Source organism: Nyctibius grandis, chromosome 5 (assembly GCF_013368605.1).
Source record: "Nyctibius grandis isolate bNycGra1 chromosome 5, bNycGra1.pri, whole genome shotgun sequence".
In the NCBI taxonomy this organism is placed as follows: Eukaryota; Metazoa; Chordata; class Aves; order Nyctibiiformes; family Nyctibiidae; genus Nyctibius; species Nyctibius grandis.
In genome coordinates, this window is record NC_090662.1 from 71675129 (window position 1) to 71693939 (window position 18811).

At 49.0% G+C, this 18811-nt stretch overlaps 1 protein-coding gene across 1 annotated transcript in view; it reads right to left on the reverse strand.

The window, feature by feature from the left end:
• The window catches only part of LOC137663535 (sodium- and chloride-dependent betaine transporter-like), a 31870-nt gene extending 13758 nt beyond the window's left edge, over nt 1-18112 (reverse strand). The window contains exons 1-9 of the mRNA XM_068400876.1: nt 17916-18112; nt 13646-13780; nt 11939-12079; nt 10246-10333; nt 8530-8662; nt 5536-5670; nt 3198-3301; nt 820-944; nt 418-530 (exon numbers count right to left, since the gene is read on the reverse strand). Coding sequence (XP_068256977.1) covers nt 418-530; nt 820-944; nt 3198-3301; nt 5536-5670; nt 8530-8662; nt 10246-10333; nt 11939-12079; nt 13646-13780; nt 17916-18108 — 1167 coding nt within the window. The 5' untranslated portion in view covers nt 18109-18112. The remainder of the gene's footprint in view (nt 1-417; nt 531-819; nt 945-3197; nt 3302-5535; nt 5671-8529; nt 8663-10245; nt 10334-11938; nt 12080-13645; nt 13781-17915) is intronic.
• Nucleotides 18113-18811: the final 699 nt, after the last annotated feature.

An 18811-nucleotide genomic window follows, 5' to 3' on the forward strand; every position in this document is an offset into this window, starting at 1 on the left:
TATGGGAAGGTAAGAGATGAGCACACCAGTGAGGAGAGCATACAAGGATTGCTCTGGTGAGATGCAGCTGGGAGAAAACAGCCCCATTCCCCTTCCCAGACTGCCCTGCTCTGTGCCGGGCCTTGCTCCACAGTGTGCACGGTTTTGGTGCTGGCACAGAGGTGGGAGGGGTTGTAGCTGGGACACCCTCACATACACACAGAGAGAAGGATGCCAAACAGAGATGCCAGCACACATAACCACTGGCTTTCTATCAGCCCTGGCTCTGAGATCCCAGCGTGAAAGTGCTGCGGACAACGTGGAGAACGTATTTGAGGTACCAGCAAAGCACATAACCACCTTTCCCATGACCTTGGGGAGTGCTCAGGGTGGGGACAGGCACCTGGGGGTTAGATGAGGAGGGAGTGTTTACTGTACCTGGCTGTCCAGTCCCAAGAAGATCAGCATGAGGAAGAAGAGGCAGGACCAGAGCTGAGAGACAGGCATCATCGTTACTGCCGTTGGAAATACTATGAAAGCCAGGCCAGGACCTGCCAACAGACCACAGGATGACCACGTGTGCCCCCACACCACTGCCTGCCACCACCACTCTGCAGCACAGAGTGAGCTCACATACTGCTTCAAAGCTCATATCGCCATGGTTCCTTGCCCACACAGGGCTGAAAGCTGTGTCAGGGAGCACTGATCCTGCAGACCTCACTGTAGACACCCATAGTGATAGAGGATGTAGATAACATATTGGGCTTCACTTCAGAAAAGTCCTCCCTGCCTCAGGCTTTCTGTTTCGCCTTGGCTCTGAAGTCTTCCAGAAAAACCTACCTGATTCAGCCACTTCTGCAATGGGTACACCCTGCTCTTGAGCCATGAAGCCCAGCACAGAGAAAATGGCAAAGCCAGCAATGAAGCTGGTGGCACTGTTCAGGAAGCAGAGCATGATGCAGTCCCTGCAGGGGGGAGACAAGAGAGAAATCAGTGTTTCCTGGTACAGAATGGGCCCACTTGGGATCATGTCTGTACTCAGCTTCCCCAGTTGGACAGCATGGATGAAAGAACAGCAATGCTGCTCTTGAACTCCCTCAGAAGTAAAAAGCTCAGAACAGAGCCGAAAATCAGCCTACCTACCTTGTATCCCACTGTTCAAGAGTTATAGGACTATATGTGGCACAAAGAGAGACACGGGGCACCACTAGTGGCTTGTGAATAGGATGCCACAATGATATATGGAGGGACATGGCAACAGAAAAGTTGACAGGAGTCAAGAGAATAAGAAAAACAACAGAGAAAATGAGGAAAACAGCAAATCAGGAAAGGGAAGAAGTTGCAAAGTAAACAGTCAAGAAAGGGGAGCACCTGAAAGCATGAACACATACAGGTTCAGCAGGTCTGGTAAAACAAGGACTAATTGGTTAACAAAAATCCTCACCTGACAATGGTTGTGTCTACACTGTCTTTATTAACTATGCTCAGATGGAGTCTGGAACGTGCTGTGCTACTTGTCCTGAAACATTTGTGCACTTGCTCCCTGCAAAAACAGGGCACCAGTCTGAGCTGGCTGGGCTGGAAACCTCACAGCCAGGGATTCCGCCTGGGCAGCTGCCAGAGCTGACCCACACTGTCAGCTGCTATGGGGCAGTGTGGACACCCAGCACATTTGAGCCACCCAGAGCTAAGCTGCCAGTCCAGGGCACCTAAGGCATTAGAGGAAGGCATCAGCACACCGCTCCATTGGTGACAGATAGATACATTTCAGGAGAGCCAAGGGAAAGTACTAATTGCCTGACCAACAGCTGTGGCAGCACCTATTGAAGAACAGAAGAAGAGGAGAGATGATTGATGTCTCCCAAGTATGATTACATTTTCCCATCCATGCTGGAGCAATACGTGAAGGAATAACAAAGCCCCTGCTCTTCAGGGCTCTGTGGAAGGTGTCAGAAATGGTCCTAATGGCTTCACTGAGCTCCATGTCAGGTCATGGATAAAATAGATCTGTCATCCAAGGGCAAGGAGGAGTCCAGACAGACTTGATTAATCTCCTGATAGGATCAAAATGCCACTGGCAGTACATTACCCTGATGGTAGTAAAGCACTGGAGACAGGGGGCCCAGCCATCATCTTTGTACCACCTCCCCTGCCTAGCAAGTGAAGGCAGAGCTGGCCATGCCACCCCTGCTCACTCACCCTGTCAAAATAGCCCATGGTGTCTCCACAGTGGCTGGAGACACTCTCCATTTTCATTCCTCCCCCTCCTCCACTCTCTCCCGTTTCCACACTGACTCATGTGGAAGAGCACTATTAAAACCATTTTCTGGAGCTCCTGTGTTCCCCCAGCCACTCTTCATCCCTACACTGAGTCCTCTGCAGCTTCCACACTCTGAGCAGTTCGTTAGTCAAAGCAGCATGACCCAAGGTCTCCGCTGAGGGTAGAGCCCACCTTAGATGCAGCTCTGTGCTATTTGTCTCTGAGCAAATTTCCAGAAGGGTATGAAGTGGCCTGGTGGAAAAGGACCTGGGGGTATTGGTGGACAGCCAGCTGAACATGAACCAGCAGTGTGCCCAGGTGGCCAAGAAGGCCAACAGCATCCTGGCTTGTATCAGGAATAGTGTGGCCAGCAGGACTAGGGAAGTGATCATCCCCCTGTACTCCGCACTGGTGAGGCCACACGTCGAATACTGTGTTCAGTTTTGGGATCCTCACTTCAAGAAAGACATCGAGGTGCTGGAACAAGTCCAGAGTAGGGCAACAAAGCTGTTGAAGGGTCTAGAGTGTATGTCCTATGAGGAGCGGCTGGGGGAGCTGGGATTGTTTAGCCTGGAGAAAAGGAGGCTGAGGGGAGACCTTATCACTCTCTACAACTACCTGAAAGGAGGTTGTAGCGGGGTGGTGGTCGGCCTCTTCTCCCGGGCAACTAGCAACAGGACTAGAGGACATAGCCTCAAGTTGCACCAGGGGAGGTTCGGGTTAGACATTAGGAAAAATTTCTTCACATACAGGGTTATTAGACATTGGAATGGGCTGCCCAGGGAGGTGATGGAGTCACCATCCCTGGAGGTGTTTAAGAAAAGACTGGATGTGGCACTTAGTGCCATGGTCTAGTTGACACAGTGGTGTTAGGTCAAAGGTTGGACTCAATGATCACAGAGGTCTCTTCCAACCTAGCTGATTCTGTGATTCTGTGAAGAGTCCAGGCTCCTCTTACCTGTAACAGTTGTTGGTATATTTGTTGTAGCTGCCCAGAGCTGTCAGGCACCCCTGGCAGATGGCATAAGAGAAGAGGATCTGAGTGCCTGCATCCATCCAGACCTGGAACAGAGAAGGTCAGTGGTCTCCAGACCTGGCAACAAAATAAATGGCTGTGCCCTGTCTAGCTACAACCCCTCCATCCATGCAGAATAAACCCCATGAGACAGAGAGGGGCTCAGTGGATGCAGAAACTGGGATACCTCCCTGAGCTATAGGACTGAAAGTCCTCTAGGAAAAGTCTCCTGAGGGGACTGTATTTTCACATCCCATTCAAGGTGACACCACTTCTCCATCCCTTGCCTTTGCATTCTGGGTGGAGATGGCATCCCTGATAGCATGGGTCTGGCTGAAGTTGACACGGCAGATGTCTGTGGTACCTACATGGCTCAGGGTTCGCAGAGCCACTGGTGAGTCGTCCCAAATGAGGGCCAGTGAGTCCTTTGCATGATCAATGTACTCCCCTCCCTGCTCCCCAGTCTAGTTTCCCACACCTCTGAGGCCGCTGTGCAGGGTGAAGGGCAGAAAATTGCCAGGCTGAGAGATTTCAGGCCAGTGGGGTGTCGTGCACCCAGGTTCCCCTTTGTGCTGGCATTGCATGGGAAAAGCTGAGTGGGCTTGTTCATCGCTGCTCCAGCCCTCTCCCCCACGGGGGAGTCCCTTCACTCAGTGTGTTGTGGGCTGAACTGCAGCTCTGCTCTCACACCCTCCCAGGGAAAGCCCTGAGCTGCAAGTTAGCAGGCAGGTAGGAAAAGAGCCCACCCTTCTGTTTGTCTGTGTGTTCCCTCTCACTCTCTTTTTCCTCTAAGCAGCCCCCAGCTGCAAACATCCAGGCAGCTGCACTTTCGCAGCCTTCAAAAAATCCCAGCCCAGGCGTTGCTGCTTAAATTCACCCGGATCTCTCACAGATGAGCACGTACGTGGGAGCCCTTCAGGCACGGGCACGGGCACACATCCCGCTTTACACCAAAGCCCACATTCTGCCTAAACTCAGCAGCAGGATCTCTTGCTCCTGCTATGCTGGGTTGCAGCAGCCTGGAAAGACCATGTCGGCTTTAGTTAGGCTGTGACAGATAGGGAGAGTTTTAGTGAATAAGCTCTGACCATGAATAAAACACACTCAGCCCCAGTCACCCCCCTGTTATTAATTTTGATATTAAAATGCCATTTACGTTCAGCTGCCACTTTGCGTTCAGCGCACCACAGATTTTGTATTGACAACACATAATTGCATCTGAAAGCCATTTGGGGGAAGACAGTGTGTTTCACAGCTGTTTTGGGAGCAGCTGGGGCTTTGGCCATCTGGGAAGTTGCGGGAGGTAAGCTGAGACTGTGGGCTAAGCATATTGCTTGGCTGCCTCCATGAAAAGGTTCAGCAGTGGGATAATTAGCAGCAATGTCATTTAAATCTCTTCGGGGGGAGGGGGGGGGGGGGCGGTGTCTGCATTAACACCTCCCTGGGATGGTGGAGGCAGCCTGCACAGCGCTGCTGAGCACATGTGGGGAAGGGAAGCAACCTGCTGCTACAGAAAGGTGCCAGAGCAGACACCCCAGGGAGGATCCTCCAAGGGGGGGTCCTGCTGCCTGCCCTGTGCAGCCTCCAAGGGTGCTGCCCACCTCCTGCCAACTTGGGCTACCTTGCAGGTCCTGGGTTTGGCTGCACCGTCTGCCCTAATCTGGACTTGCCCTCCCTGGCTACACAGCATCCTCCCTGTCGCGGGGGTGGGGGGGTTCCATGAGATCCAACAAGTGGTGGCAGGGGATGATCCTTTGGCCAGCCCCTGACCCAGGCAGGTGGGAACAGTCCCTGGGACAGGTGAAGGGAACCTGCTGCCCAGCTGGGGCACAGCCCACGTTACGTGTGTGCATTTTATCTCTGCAAGCACAGGGGCCCTGCGCTCGCTGGGAGAGCCCTATTGGAGACAAACAAAGTGCTAACCAGGACAGAAAAAATGAAAAGCAGTAGATTATTTCCGCCCCCCCCCCCCCCCCCCTTAATTATTTGTGTTTAAGACCCAGCAAAACCAGCTGTTACGTGCTGAATATTTCATATACTCTTCTGGTTTCGCTGAGCCCATGAGTGGAAATGACATAATATGCCCTTATGCTGCAGATGCACGAGCGAAAAGGCTGTGCTGTGCAGGGGGACTAGATCCCTCTCAGCTCTTTTAAGGAGGTCTCACTGGTTCACCGGTCTCCTTTCAGAGAAGACAGCTAGATCCTCAGCTAGCAGCAGATCCAAGGGCCAGGGCACTGGAAACCTTCCCATGGCCAGCACTTGCCTCACCCCCACCCACCTGTGGGTCTGCCAGCCTGGAAATGTCTGGCTTCAGGTAGAAGATGATCCCCTCAGCAGCACCCGGCAGCGTGACTCCTCGCACCAGCAGGATGATAAGCATCGCATAAGGGAAGGTGGCAGTGAAGTAAACAACCTGTGGATGCAGAGAAACAAGAGGAAGGAGGGTCAGCAGGGAGGGGTGCAGGCATCATCTCATCTGCAGACCCCCATCCCAGCAAACGTCCCTGGACCCTGCTGTTGGCTATAGCTGCTACTGCAAGCATAGAAGAAGGGTGGGGAAGAAATTAATCAAGGTTACACCTCACCAGTGATTTAGTTAATCTACATTTTGTTCCTCACCCAAGGCTCTGCCACTGGTTGCTCTGCTTTATTTTCTCTTTCCAGTCAGTGTAATTTCCCTGCTCTCCAGCTGTTCTCTTCATCTTCCTAGAGCTGCAGAAGAAACCTAGATCTTTTCCTGTCACTGAGTTTTAATGAGGAGTTATTAAAATGGTCCTTTTCCCAGCAAAAGTTTTCCAAATTAAATAGCAAATTTGCTGCCCAATTTGAGACAGCTCCAAGGGGTCTCATTTCCAGGGGGGTGCTCATGTGGCTCTCCCATCCCTTCAGTGGGGCACCTCAAAGCCTTTAAAGAAAATGCAGACCATTCTTTTTGTAAAACCTTCTTTTCACTTATGTGTGATGTAAATAAATATTACAGTAGAATTAATCATCTCTAATCCATTGCCTAATGTAACATATTTTTTTTTCTATTTGCAAAATATCCGTGAGCAAGTTGCAACTTCCTAACATTTATTCATTATTAAAATTCATTCAAGTAATGTGAAAGCTTGTTTACTCTATGGATTCATAGTGAGGGGCCTAAAAATGTCGTTTTTTTCTGCTTAGTGATAATTGGTCAAATAAGTCACAGTACATGGCACTTTTGCTGTTCCCAGATTGAATGAGAATGCGAGCACTTTTGGCACAAGTACTAAAAACTACCTTCAGAAATCACTTCTGGGGAACATTTATATGCATCAGCTGAATGCATAAGGAAAGGAAACACGGAAAGAGCACAAGAGTGGGCAAAATGAATAAAAGAAAAAGGCTTTTAAAGAAAATGAGTCTTCCCGGAGTCATTTGAAATTGTTTTCCTGAGGTGTCTATTGTTTCTTTAAGTTTGGACTCTGTAAATTACAGAAGCATAAACACAAAGGTCTGCCAGGGTTATCCGATTGGAGCAGCCTCTCAGTCAAGCACAACATCCTGTTTAGTCTGCAGCTCTTAAACAAAATTATGCACCTACTCAGAATTCCTGGGACCTCCCTGCTGCTTATCCTAATACATAGTCAGGGAGGGAAAAGAAGGAAGGAGATGAATTTTTTTTTTGACAGTGCCCTGTAAAACGCAAAATTACTACCTGCAGAGAAGACAACTGGCCTGTCTGATCTGTGGTGTGTCTTGGGATGATAGAAAAACCCCACCCTGTATTGCTGCACCATGTCCATAACATCTGACTGGTAAAAAGTAAGCCCTGTATCCTAAAATTTATGATGGAAAAACCTTCTGTCATCCCAGAAAAACCATTACAGCTGCTACCTGCACTCACTGTTTGCTCTCACTTTCTGGTCTGACTTTGCAAACCCAAGCAGCCCAACCAGCCTGACTGAACTTCTGTAGCTTTCTCCTTGTACAGGCAAGCTCTGCACACTAGGGCAGCACCAGGCAAAGGAGAGACTCAGTGGAGAGGGCTGAGAGCTGAAGGGAACCTGGGATGACTTAATTGCACTTCCATGCAGATCAAACAACCTCTCAGACCCAATTTCCCAAGATCAGAATGATACCTCTTGTGAAGATGACACTGTGGTGTTCAAACCAGGGAGCATCAGAGATTTAAGATTCAAAATGCAGAGCATCCCCTCTCCCCGTAGATGTGGACTCTGGCTCTCCCTCCTTGAGAAATGGTGACAGCAGGTCAGCGCCAGCAAGAGCCAGTCATCAGCAAAGACTGAGAGAAACCTAGCGAGCAGAGCAAGCTATTGTCTTGCTCTGTTAAAATGAGTGCCCACTGCAGTTTTAAGGTGGGAGATGGGATTTGACACTGAAACACGGGTGGCCAGTACTATAGGGAACACCTGCCAATACTAGGGATAGTGATTTGAAGGAAGAAGTCTGTTGCAGAAATTGGTTCCCCTCCCTTTGCTATTGGGACATCCCCTGGACATCCACAAGGCCCAACCATCATTAACGACCCACCCATCTCTTTGCAGCTCCAGGGAGGAAGGAGGTTCTGAACAAGTCAAGGCCATAGCAGCATCCTTAACACCCATCCCAAGGCATCACACACTAATTCACTCCAGAAGGATAACCAGTCCACCTGATCTACGGGATCAACATCAGGAGGGAGCATTGGCTCCAGCCTCACTAGCAAAATGCAGAAAGTGACCCACTGAGCCAAAAACCACAGAGCCAGGGAGAGTACAAAGGAAAGCACAAAGACACCTCTCCCACTCCAAGTATTTTGCAGGATAAAGAAGCAGGAGAGATTCATTTTCTATTCACTGAGCTGGTTACAGGCAGCAGCTTGTCTATTTTGCTCAAGTGTTATCCCTTCCAGGGATAGGAAGTTTGCCACTGCAGAGGATCTTTTTAAAAACACCAGCAAGACACACCAGGACAACACACTGGTGTGTGGATGATTCCCAAGGGCACTTGAGGAGTATCCATCAGCTACTGTGGGTGTCTGCAAGGGAAAAGGTGACCCAAGACTCCCCTCAGTTCCCAGGTCTTTCCCTGTTCTCCACTCCCTGTTTGACCTACTCTTTTATTCTTCCTCTTATGGGTCAAACACAAAGGGTGTAAATCAGCATGGCCCCACCAGGATTTAGGTTTGACTTTGGTGCTGTGTGTCTCCTGCCTCTACTTCATGAAGAGGGAAAAGAGATTGGGGAAGAAATGTAAGATAAGTACAAGGAGACTTATGGACCAGGAGGACAATCTCTGTTCCTACTTTGCCTGTGGACTTGACCCCTTTCCAGATGCAGAAGTAGCAGATGATCCACGCCAGCAGGAGACACAGAGCCAGCTCCCAGCGCACAGTGCCCAGTTTGTGAATACCATCCGTGAGCCCCAGGACTCGCTTCCTGCCAGTGTCCAGGGACAGGGAGAGAAGCATTAACACCTCAGACCTCACTCATCTGTACAGACCTTTCCCATATTACCCCATCCAAAGACTTAACAGACCACCCACAAAGCATATGCACAGGGCTCCCAGCCAAGTGAGCCATCACCCCAGCTCTGCTTAGAGCTCCCCTCTCTGTCATTCCTGCTGATGCTGCTCCACCGTGCCCTGTGTCTGGCCTGAGCCCTCCCACTCTCCAAGCCCATGGGGCTGTGTCCATCAGACACATGCAGCACGAAATCACCACCTGTCCCACTTTTCTCCCCCACCCTGGCAGCTGCCCAGCAGACACTACTCAATCCAAAGCAGGCCACCAATGCCATCATCATCTGATGGCTACCGCTCTTCCTCTGTTCTGCCCATATACTATGGACACCCTATATATAAGCATAAATGGCCTTTATGATTCCCATGAACTTCCTTCAGCTTCACTCCTTGAAGACTCACCATCACAAAGGTGGGCCACATGCTCATACAGTCCCCAGAAGCCCAACCCCACACTTATGATTCCTCTGCACACCCTTCTCCAAACAAGTCCCCTCAGGGATCCCTTGCCCTTGCAACCTCTGCAGAAAAACTGAACAATCATTTCAGAGGGGTCACAGCTCTCACTAAACAGTATATGCAAAGAATAGGGCAGGAGAGTGAGTCCAGCACTGTACAGACTCTTTCTGCACCCATGGGCACATGTCAACTTCTGTGTGCCCTGTGGTGGCTGCAAAGGACAAAGGACACTCAAGCCTCTCAGAGGCACTTTAGGAGACATAAATGGGAAAAAAAGAGTGCTGAAGCTGAGCCCCTGGCACCCCTCTTCTTTATGAGACCTTCCCCAGTTGAGTGTGGAGAGGTAGTGTGGTGCCAGCAGACGTTACAACCTCTCCAGGCTGCAGTGATGATCTTCTCTGGAACACTGTCTGGTCTGCTGTAGGACCTCTCCCTCAGAGGTGTTTTATTGCCTCCAGTCCCATGATCAAACCTCCCCAAGCCCCTCTCTGGCATCTTACACATGTGCCTCAGATCCCTGCTCTCCAGGGATAAGCCTGAGCAGCCTGATGGACCACTTCCCTTAGGCACCAAGCAAGACATGGTCAGAAGAAGGGAAAAGGCAGTTATGTCCCTTTCTGTCTCACTGGAGAGAATTGTTAAGTCTGCCCTGGCCTCACATGCTTGCCTACCAACAGTGGCCTGCAACACCCAACACAAGTACCCCTGCTTACAGCAAGTCCTCATCTTCTTTTGGTGCCTCTTTCTGTGGCCACACTTACCCAGGCACCTCAGTACCAGAAAGGGAACATGTGTGTGCACACATGAACACCCCTGGGCAGGCACACTGTGAGCTGCCTTTGGGGTGTATGTAATCCTCGTGCCCCCGGGCTCTGTGCCGATCTCCTTCGCAGCTTGGTATATTGTGTTCCCCATGTTTGGGTTTGACATGTGGCACCTCGCTTGGTCCTACAGAGATGGACAGCCCTCCGCTCGGGTACTCCTACAGCTGCAGCTTTCGGATGAGAGAGGAGCCTGAACAGAGGGAAAGCGATCACGTACTCCCAAAACTCAATCATTGGGGTTGTGGCACTCGCAGGCAAGGTCCTGTTGTCCAGGCTGGAGCTATTCAGAATATCCACACAAAGATCTACCAAAAGAAAAGGAAGATGATGAGCCAGAGAAATTCTCCAAGGCTCCTCCATGAGGGATGCTCCTTCCCTTCTATATGCTAACCCTCACTCTGGCAGCACACAAACCCTTCGCCCCATGCTATAGAGCATCTCATTAAACTCTTGTATGTCATTAAGCATCTCATTAAACTCTTGCTCTCCCCACCTACGAATCCCAGTCCAGTAGTAGCCAGAGGACTTTGGGAAGGGGAGAGGGGAAGAAGAGAGCAATTCCCTGCCAAATGGAAACCAGATGGCTGCAAAATATAGATTATTGAGGGACAGCAGCTATGAGTAGCCAGGATAGAAAATCCCATTCTCCTCCCACACCACGCACCATTCCCTGTACACACATGCATGCATATGTTTGCACACGCCACAGATGCCTTCATGTTCCACTCTGCCATCCCCAATCCTGTCACATAGCGTGAAATAACCAAAACCAGAGGAGATGGCCTGCATCCAAGAAATGCACCTCATCTTGCATTTGGCAAGCAAAAGACAATCCACCGGAAAATCGAGGAAGCCCAGCTCTGGCTGGGAACCTTCTGCCTGTTAAGAGGACATCTGTGGCTTTCCTCGCAAACAAACCCATTCTGGAGGAGCTGAAGGAATCAGGTCCACTCTTTAAAAGCCTGGTTACCCCTGCTGGGATGAAGGGGCAGAGGAAGCTGTGAGTTAATGGCCCATAAGGTGGAGAAATTTAACACATCGTAGAAATTAATCCTCTGACCTGAGAGAAAAAGGGAGGGAACCAAGCTGCTGCCAAAGCTCTTTCCAGCCTGGCTTTCCACTGAAAGAAAAACAGCCTGTTCAACATGGTAAAAGAGGCCTGTCAAGGACATCAGGTCCATGAGGATTACCTCATATCTACCCCATCTTCCCGGGCACAGCCCAAGTGCCTTGAATAAAACCAAAGGCAGGTCTTCTCTGCTGGGCACAGTTATGTGAATTGTGGGCATGAGGAGATGAGACCCCTGGCCAATGTAATGGTATAAAGGCTTGTATGGATGTGATTAAACCAGAAAAACAGTGTCTTTATTATTTTGTGTTACTGGTTACTGCACTGGGAGACTCGTACTGGCAAAATCCTCCAGTGCAGGCTTGGCCTGATTTAGCCAGAAGCTGAGTGCACAAAGGAAACTGTTCAGTACATGGCAGCAACTGTCCCAGTAACTCTGAAGAAGTGGGCCAAAGTAAGGGAACTTTAGATAAATTGTTGTACCAGAGATAATGAAAAGCTCCTGCCACATGAGAAGAACTCTAGATTGGCTTGAAAACTCCCCCAACCCACTTACCTCTCCTGCTTGCCAGAAAATGAAGATTTTTCACTGAAACCTCAATGACCAAAACATCTCCATGCGGAAATCGTTTTACTGTCCCCTGCTGCTAGGCATACAGTCATACCGCTCACCCTTCCTGACACTTGCCCATGGTGAATGAAAACAGTCACCTTTGCAGGAGTCCCTAGCCACATTGCAGCTCATGAGAGCTTTTTAGCTGAATAAAAAATATTTTCTACAAAACCCAGATAATTTCTGGGAATTGGGAAGGAGCTAGAAGCTGACAAAGGGAAGGTGTACCTGAGTTCCAGGGGTTATTGCAGGTGGCCCACGGTAGCACTGTGGTGAAGGAGCTGAACAGGTAGAAGAATGCCCAGGACAAGATGATGATGTAGTAGACATTCAGATAGCACTCGATGACTTGTGAGGCATATCCAATTCCTGTGAAGGAAGGCAAAGGAAGTGAGGATGGGGCTGTCAACCAATTCCCAAGACATCGAGCTTAACCCCAAACAAAGACATAGACAAGGCCTTTAATCTGCATGAGCATAGGTTTCTCTGTCTGCAAAATGTGGGTAATAATCATAGAATCATAGAATCATTTTGGTTGTAAAAGACCTTTAAGATCATCAAGTCTAACCATTAACCTAGCACTGCCAAGTCCACCACTAAACCACATCCCTAAGCACCACATCTACCCATCTTTTAAATCCTTCCAGGGATGGTGACTCAACCACTTCCCTGGACAGCCTGTTCCAATGCTTGACAACCCTTTTGGTGAAGAAATCTTTCCTAATATCCAATCTAAACCTTCCCTGGCACAACTTGAGGCTGTTTCCTCTTGTCCCACCTCGCTACAACCTCCTTTCAGGCAGTTGTAGACAGCAATAAGGTCTCCCCTCAGCCTTCTCTTCTCCAGACTAAACAACCCCAGTTCCCTCAGCTGCTCCTCATAAGACTTGTGCCCTAGACCCTTCACCAGCTTCATTGCACTTCTTTGGACTCACTCCAGCACCTCCATGTCTTTCTTGTAATGAGGTGCCCAAAACTGAACACAGTATTCGAGGTGTGGCCTCACCAGTACAGGGGGATGATCACTTCCCTAGTCCTGGCGGCCACACTATTTCTGCTACAAGCCAGGATGCTGTTGGCCTTCTTGGCCACCTGGGCACACTGCTGGCTCATATTCAGTTGGCCATCAATAAACACCCCCAGGTCCTTTTCCGCCAGGCAGCTTTCCAGCCACTCTTCCCCAAGCCTGTAGTGTTGCATGGGGTTGTTGTGACCCAAGTGCAGGGCCCATCACTTGGCCTTGTGGAACCTCATACAGTTGGCCTTGGCCCATTGATCCAGCCTGTCCAGATCCCTCTGCAGAGCCTTCCTACCCTCAAGCAGATGAATTGTGGACATTACATTCATCAACATACTAATGCTATTAAACAACATCCCCTAGGCCCCAGGAGTCCTGGTTCTTATACCTGTGCCTTAACCACAACCCCAGCCCATGTCTGGGCTGTCAGACCAGTGTGTGCAGTGTGATTCCTCCCAGTTTGCAGGACACCAGCCTGCAAATGCTACCACAGCAGCCCTGGGCACAGTGATGGGCAGCGAAAGTGCCATAAGCCAACCAGTTTTCCTCATCTTCTTCTCCCTTAAGTATTTATCCCAGACTACATGCAGATGTTTGTGTGTTGACACTTCCATCCTCTTCCTCCTTCTTGCTGGCCATCCTGCTTCTCCTCTCTCCCGGGCTCTGAGCATCTCAAAGCAGAGAACGTAGCTCAGCTGGACCAGCACAGCCCCCAGCCAGCACCACACACCTTCAGTCACCTACGGGGGGCCATGGTACTGCCCCTGCACAAATAGCAGTCACCAGGAGGGATAACAAGGCTAGGAGAGAGAGGAAGGGAGGGAGAATAAAGGAGAAAGAAAAAAAAAAAAAAAGAAAGCATTTCAGAAAAAGGCTCTGTAGAAAGTGCTGCCAGTAATTCCTGTAACTTGACTGACCTTCAAAGATGGGACAGATCTTCCTCCAGGCAGTGACCCCTCCCTGGCTGGTGTACTGCCCCACTGCTGTCTCCAGGAAGAACAGGGGTATCCCGCAGGTGAAGAGGAAGATGAGGTAAGGGATGAGGAAGGCTCCTGCAGAGAGGGGTAAGATGCTGCCTCAGAAACTTCTTCAAAACTTTATCCCCACCACTCCTTGCCAGGTACCTCGGGCCACAGCTGAATCCAGCTAGATAAACACCAGTATTTCTCTGAATTAACTGTGCAACCTCTGCTAAAAAACAAGGTCTCCAACAGCGCCATTTCTCAGAAAAAAATACAGGCGTGGTCTGTCTTGTGCTACTGCAGTACTTCTGCATTTGGTTCTGGCCAAAAACTAGAGGTAAGGAGTAGCCAGGCAAGGGGATAAAACAGGTCAGCACTGGAGAAGTTCTCCCTGCTTCACTCTCCTGACCACATTCTAGCTTTCAGCAGGAGTCAGGCGAAGCAAAAGAAGTCCTTGTTTCACATAACCACATTTGTTCTGGCTTTCCCAGGCGTCACAGCAACACTCCCACTTGCCCAGAGGATACAAACCTGGACGCTGGTGATATTTCTTCATAAGTAATAAATTTGCCAGAATACAAATTTTCTTGAGACATATTTCATATCAAATTTGAAAAGCAGTTTGCACCAAAAGAATGGAAATAGGGGAAGGGCAATAGAGTATCTTTCCAGCATTTTCAAAATGAAAAAGTTTAACTTCTCTCTTCAAATTCAATTTTTCATTAAAGTATAGAGAAATGTCTTAAGAGAAATCAGCCTGAAATAGCCCTCAGATTAACCCTTCATGAAATGGAAGAGGAAGGGGAAAGAGAGCAGGGTTTTTTCCAGAAACAATGAGCAACAAAAACAAAGCATCAGAAAATCCAAACACACCCCCCCAAGAAAAAGAAAAAAAGGTTTAATGCCCTCTTCAGCTGTCTGAACCTTTTTTTCCTTCTTTCAGTTCTGCTGCCAAACTGAAACATGCAATATTTTCGCTGTTCTGCTCAAAACTGCTCCTGAGATCTCACTTTCACTGCTGACCTTCCTTCTGTCACCTCACAGTCTTTCTCCCCATCATTACTGTAGGTTTTCACACTTTCATTCCCCTCCAAACAGGCCAAGGCAACTGCCTTCCACGCTGGAACAACTGTCGAGGCCTTGCCATCCCATACAGTAAAATTTGGTCATGAGTACCTCCCACCGCCAGTGCCTGGAGAGCATCTTGGGTGTTTGCAGCCAAGATGAGGGCCCTTCTCTCAGCCGAGCCAGATGTTGTCCCCCAGACCCCCTCCTCCCCTGCCAGCACAGGCACTCACACTGAAATTCCTTCCCATGACAACTAGCAACTAGGAGCATTTCCCCTTGTTTTTAAGCCAACAATGTTACAATAACAAGCAACATCCAAATTTCCCCTAAACACAGCTGTGCTGTAGCTGCAGGGGCCAGAGGGAGGGAGGCTGGTTCATGGCATCAGCCCAGGTTTGTAGAGCAGGGAATGGGAACTGCATATGCTGAGCTAGAGGCAGTTGCTGCTTTCAATGCTGCAAGACGTCTATCTGTACGCCGAATCTGCAAGACAGTTTCATTTTCCTGCACACAGATGAGACTTACAGCAGGTCCCAGGTCCTCTCCTCTGATACCATTTGTCCCAGAGGTTGATCCATTTTGGCCTCTGAGTAATGAGGGCTCTCTTACACCTCTGTTGTCTTGTGTCTATTCACCTTCCCAGAGCAGTTACCAGTTACTAAATCCAAAACACAACACTATTCTAGCTACTGAGAATTATCTCTGTCCCAGCCAAAACCAGGACAAAATTTGATCTAATTGCTCAGCATCCTGAACTTGTTATTGACTCATAAGGTAAGAGGGTCTGATTCTGGGGGCCCCTTTCAGTGCTGGGTCTCACACACACACAGAATCACACAGAATCAACCAGGCAGCAAGCTGGGGAGGAGATCACAACTGGAGTTTCAGCTGGTAACTGCTCTGGGAAGGTTAAGAGAGACAAGACGATTGCTGGATGCAGTACTCCAGGTGGGGTCTCACGAGAGCAGAGAAGAGGGGGGAATCACCTCCCTCGACCTGCTGGCCACACTGCTTTTGATGCATCCCAGGATACAGTTGGCCTTCTGGGCTGCAAGCACGCACTGCCGGCTCATGTTGAGCTTCTCGTCAACCATCATCCCCAAGTCCTTCTCCTCAGGGATGCTCTCAATCCATTCTCCGCCCAGCCTGTATTTGTGCTTGGGATTGCCCTGACCCACGTGTCCCTTTACCTTTACCTTTCCAATTCTCTCCCCCTTTACCCGGGGGGCAGGGGGGAGAGCAAGCAAGTGGCTGTGTGCGATTTAGCTGCCTGACGGGTCAAACCACGACAAATTTGAAAGTTCAGCTATAGATAAGTTTACATTTGGTTGCTTTACAGCAAGTTAGCACAATTGTTTTTATGCCATTTGTCTTTACAGCTTTATAACCGTCTCACTACATCCAAAGGTGGAGAAAGGTGAGAGGACAGCAGTCTCCAGTTTGGGAGGGGGTGAGCTAGGGACATGGCATTTATAGGTGGAAAATGTCTTTTTTGCAATTTCAAGGACTTTTCCAATGGTGAGAATATCTTTGAGTGTCATGGGAAAGACAGTGCCTTGTCCCGTACTAGTTTGTCAGCCATCTGGTTCCCTAGAGCCCTAGAGAGAGAAATGTACCTTCTGCAGTAGTAGCATACTTTCTGCAAAAGCGGTGTGTGAGCTGTGAGGGAAGGTCTCTCCCATCCTAATCTTTCCCAAGCCTGGCCTTGTTGGCCTCTGAATCACAGCCTTAGATATTCCAGAGTAGTTTAATTTAAAAAAAAAAAAAAAAGAAGTTATTCAATAGATATCTAAAACGAACAAAAGTAGCCTTTTCACTTTCATTAATTAGCATGCAAATTGTAAGGACGACTGAACAAGATACCATAGGCATAAACTATGCAAAGTTAACATCTGAGCTCAGGAAGAAATTTTGCATGCAAAAATCATGACTTCTCTCAAAGTGTCACTGCAGAATAGGCTGTTCAATCAGATGCACCACTAGTGTTCATTAACCTGTGCAGGTCTGACTTGCTTTTGGTGCCTGCAGTGCCTACCATCAAAACCTCAGAGGAGACTGGAGGATTTGCCATAAACCATCCCAGGTTCAAGAAAAACTCAATTCCATTTTCTTTAACCATCCTCTTATCCAATCCCCATTTGGTCCAGAGGAGACATTGCATTGACTCCTGCTTGATTTGGATAAACTCCAGTAACAGAATAGGGGGCAGGAATTTGGTAGTCCTGGGATGAACTACAGCTAAACCACTCATCCATTGTGTGTGTGAAAGCTCACAGGACCTTGGGAAAGAAAGGCCTCTGTGGCACAGTCTGCAGAGAAAGGAAGTTTAAAGCGTGGGGGAACGTGCAAGTCACAAAGCATTATTTCAAGGTGTCTCTAGAGAACAAGAACAAAAGATAAGTTATTGATGTATTTGACATGTAATTTATTATTCCTCCTTTTCTTTTATAAATTTAGATTTTGATTCACCAAGAAAAGTCAGTGACAGTCAATTATTCCCTTCCTCTTTCCCAGCTTCATTTTATTGTTATAAGAATGTTTAGTTTTTAACCATGTAATGATCTTATTGCAGTGTTATTGGAAGAGAAGAGTCACACAAGAAACAAAAGGGAAGGGGAACGAACTCTCCCAGGGGACAAGTTTCCCTAGCAGTGGGTTGACCACTGGGAGAACTGTTCCTGGGGAAGAGGTAGCAATGTCCTTCCAGAGGGTATCAGGCCTTGGCAAGGATATCAGCACCATCAAAGCCTTTCCTCCTCTGTAACAAGGGAGTGAGTGAGGTGGGGGTGACACAGAGAGTGGGAAAAGGGAATTACATAGAAGGAGGTTGCTGATGGCTTTCTGACCACTCTCAGCATTTGATGGTTTCAGAAGACCACCTATTTCTTGAGATGCCCAAGAGCCTTAAAAAGTTACTAAAGTTCAATTCAGCATCCAAACTTCAGAGAGCTGCTTTGAGAAACAGTACCCGCTGGGGAGCTGGATTCACTCCTCAGTTTTTATTCCTTCTGATTTTGGCAGGAGCTAACTTGCTGGAGGAGAGAATAAGGGAATGCATGTGGAGGCACATGAGGCGTAGGACAAATGGGCCCAGGCACGCACGTACCTCTTGTTGTGCCTACAGACCTAGGACAACTCATGCATGCTGTGAACTTACCACCGCCATTCTTGTAGCAGAGGTACGGGAACCTCCACACATTACCCAGACCAATGATCTCCCCAGCCACAGACAGCACAAACTCCATTTTGCTACTCCACTGGCCTCTCTCTTCCATTTCCTCCTTTTTCATCACTTCAGAAGCTGCAATGGCCTCGTTGGGCTCTCCTTCCTTAGACACAGCTCTTGTCATGGCTCTGTGGGACAGAGGAAAAACAGAGCATGGGATGTAGGGAGCTGCTGCGGGACACGCTGGTGGGAAGAGGAGGGAGGGGACCAGTCACCACAACAGATGTATTCCTAGTATCACCATGAGGTTCCTTCATCTTCTGGAAAATGGCTTCTTTAGAATCAGCACAAAGCGTTTTTCCCAAGTTATGTCTGTGGGACAGAAAGTCTGTACTGAAGGGATAGAGGAAAGGTCATTGGTCAGGTGAGATCGGCCCACCTGCACCACCCCTTCACTGGACTCACCCCTGAATTTACCCTTCCCCTCCCACAGCCCACTTCCTCATCCTTCCCAGACCACCAGCCTTAGGATACCTCCATCTGCCCCTGCACACCCTGACTAAATGCTCTGCATCTCCATCGTTGTTGGAAACTTGGCTGTGACTTTGGAAACAGCAGTCCAGAGGAAGAGAAAAGGAGCTGGAGATGAAACGGGACACAGGGGCAGAAGGAGTTTCCCTTCCCTGTGTGCTTTATACAGCAATCGTCTCCTTCTGAAGTGGTTTCAGAGGGCAGGATAGAAATGTTACGGATTAACGGTCTGAACAAGAATGGACGACCTACCATCTCACTTCAAGGCATTGCCAGGAGCGCTGTCTTTGACCTCCTACACACCACATTACACTACCATACAGCCTGCCATCTCAGCAAAAAGCACACACGCTTAT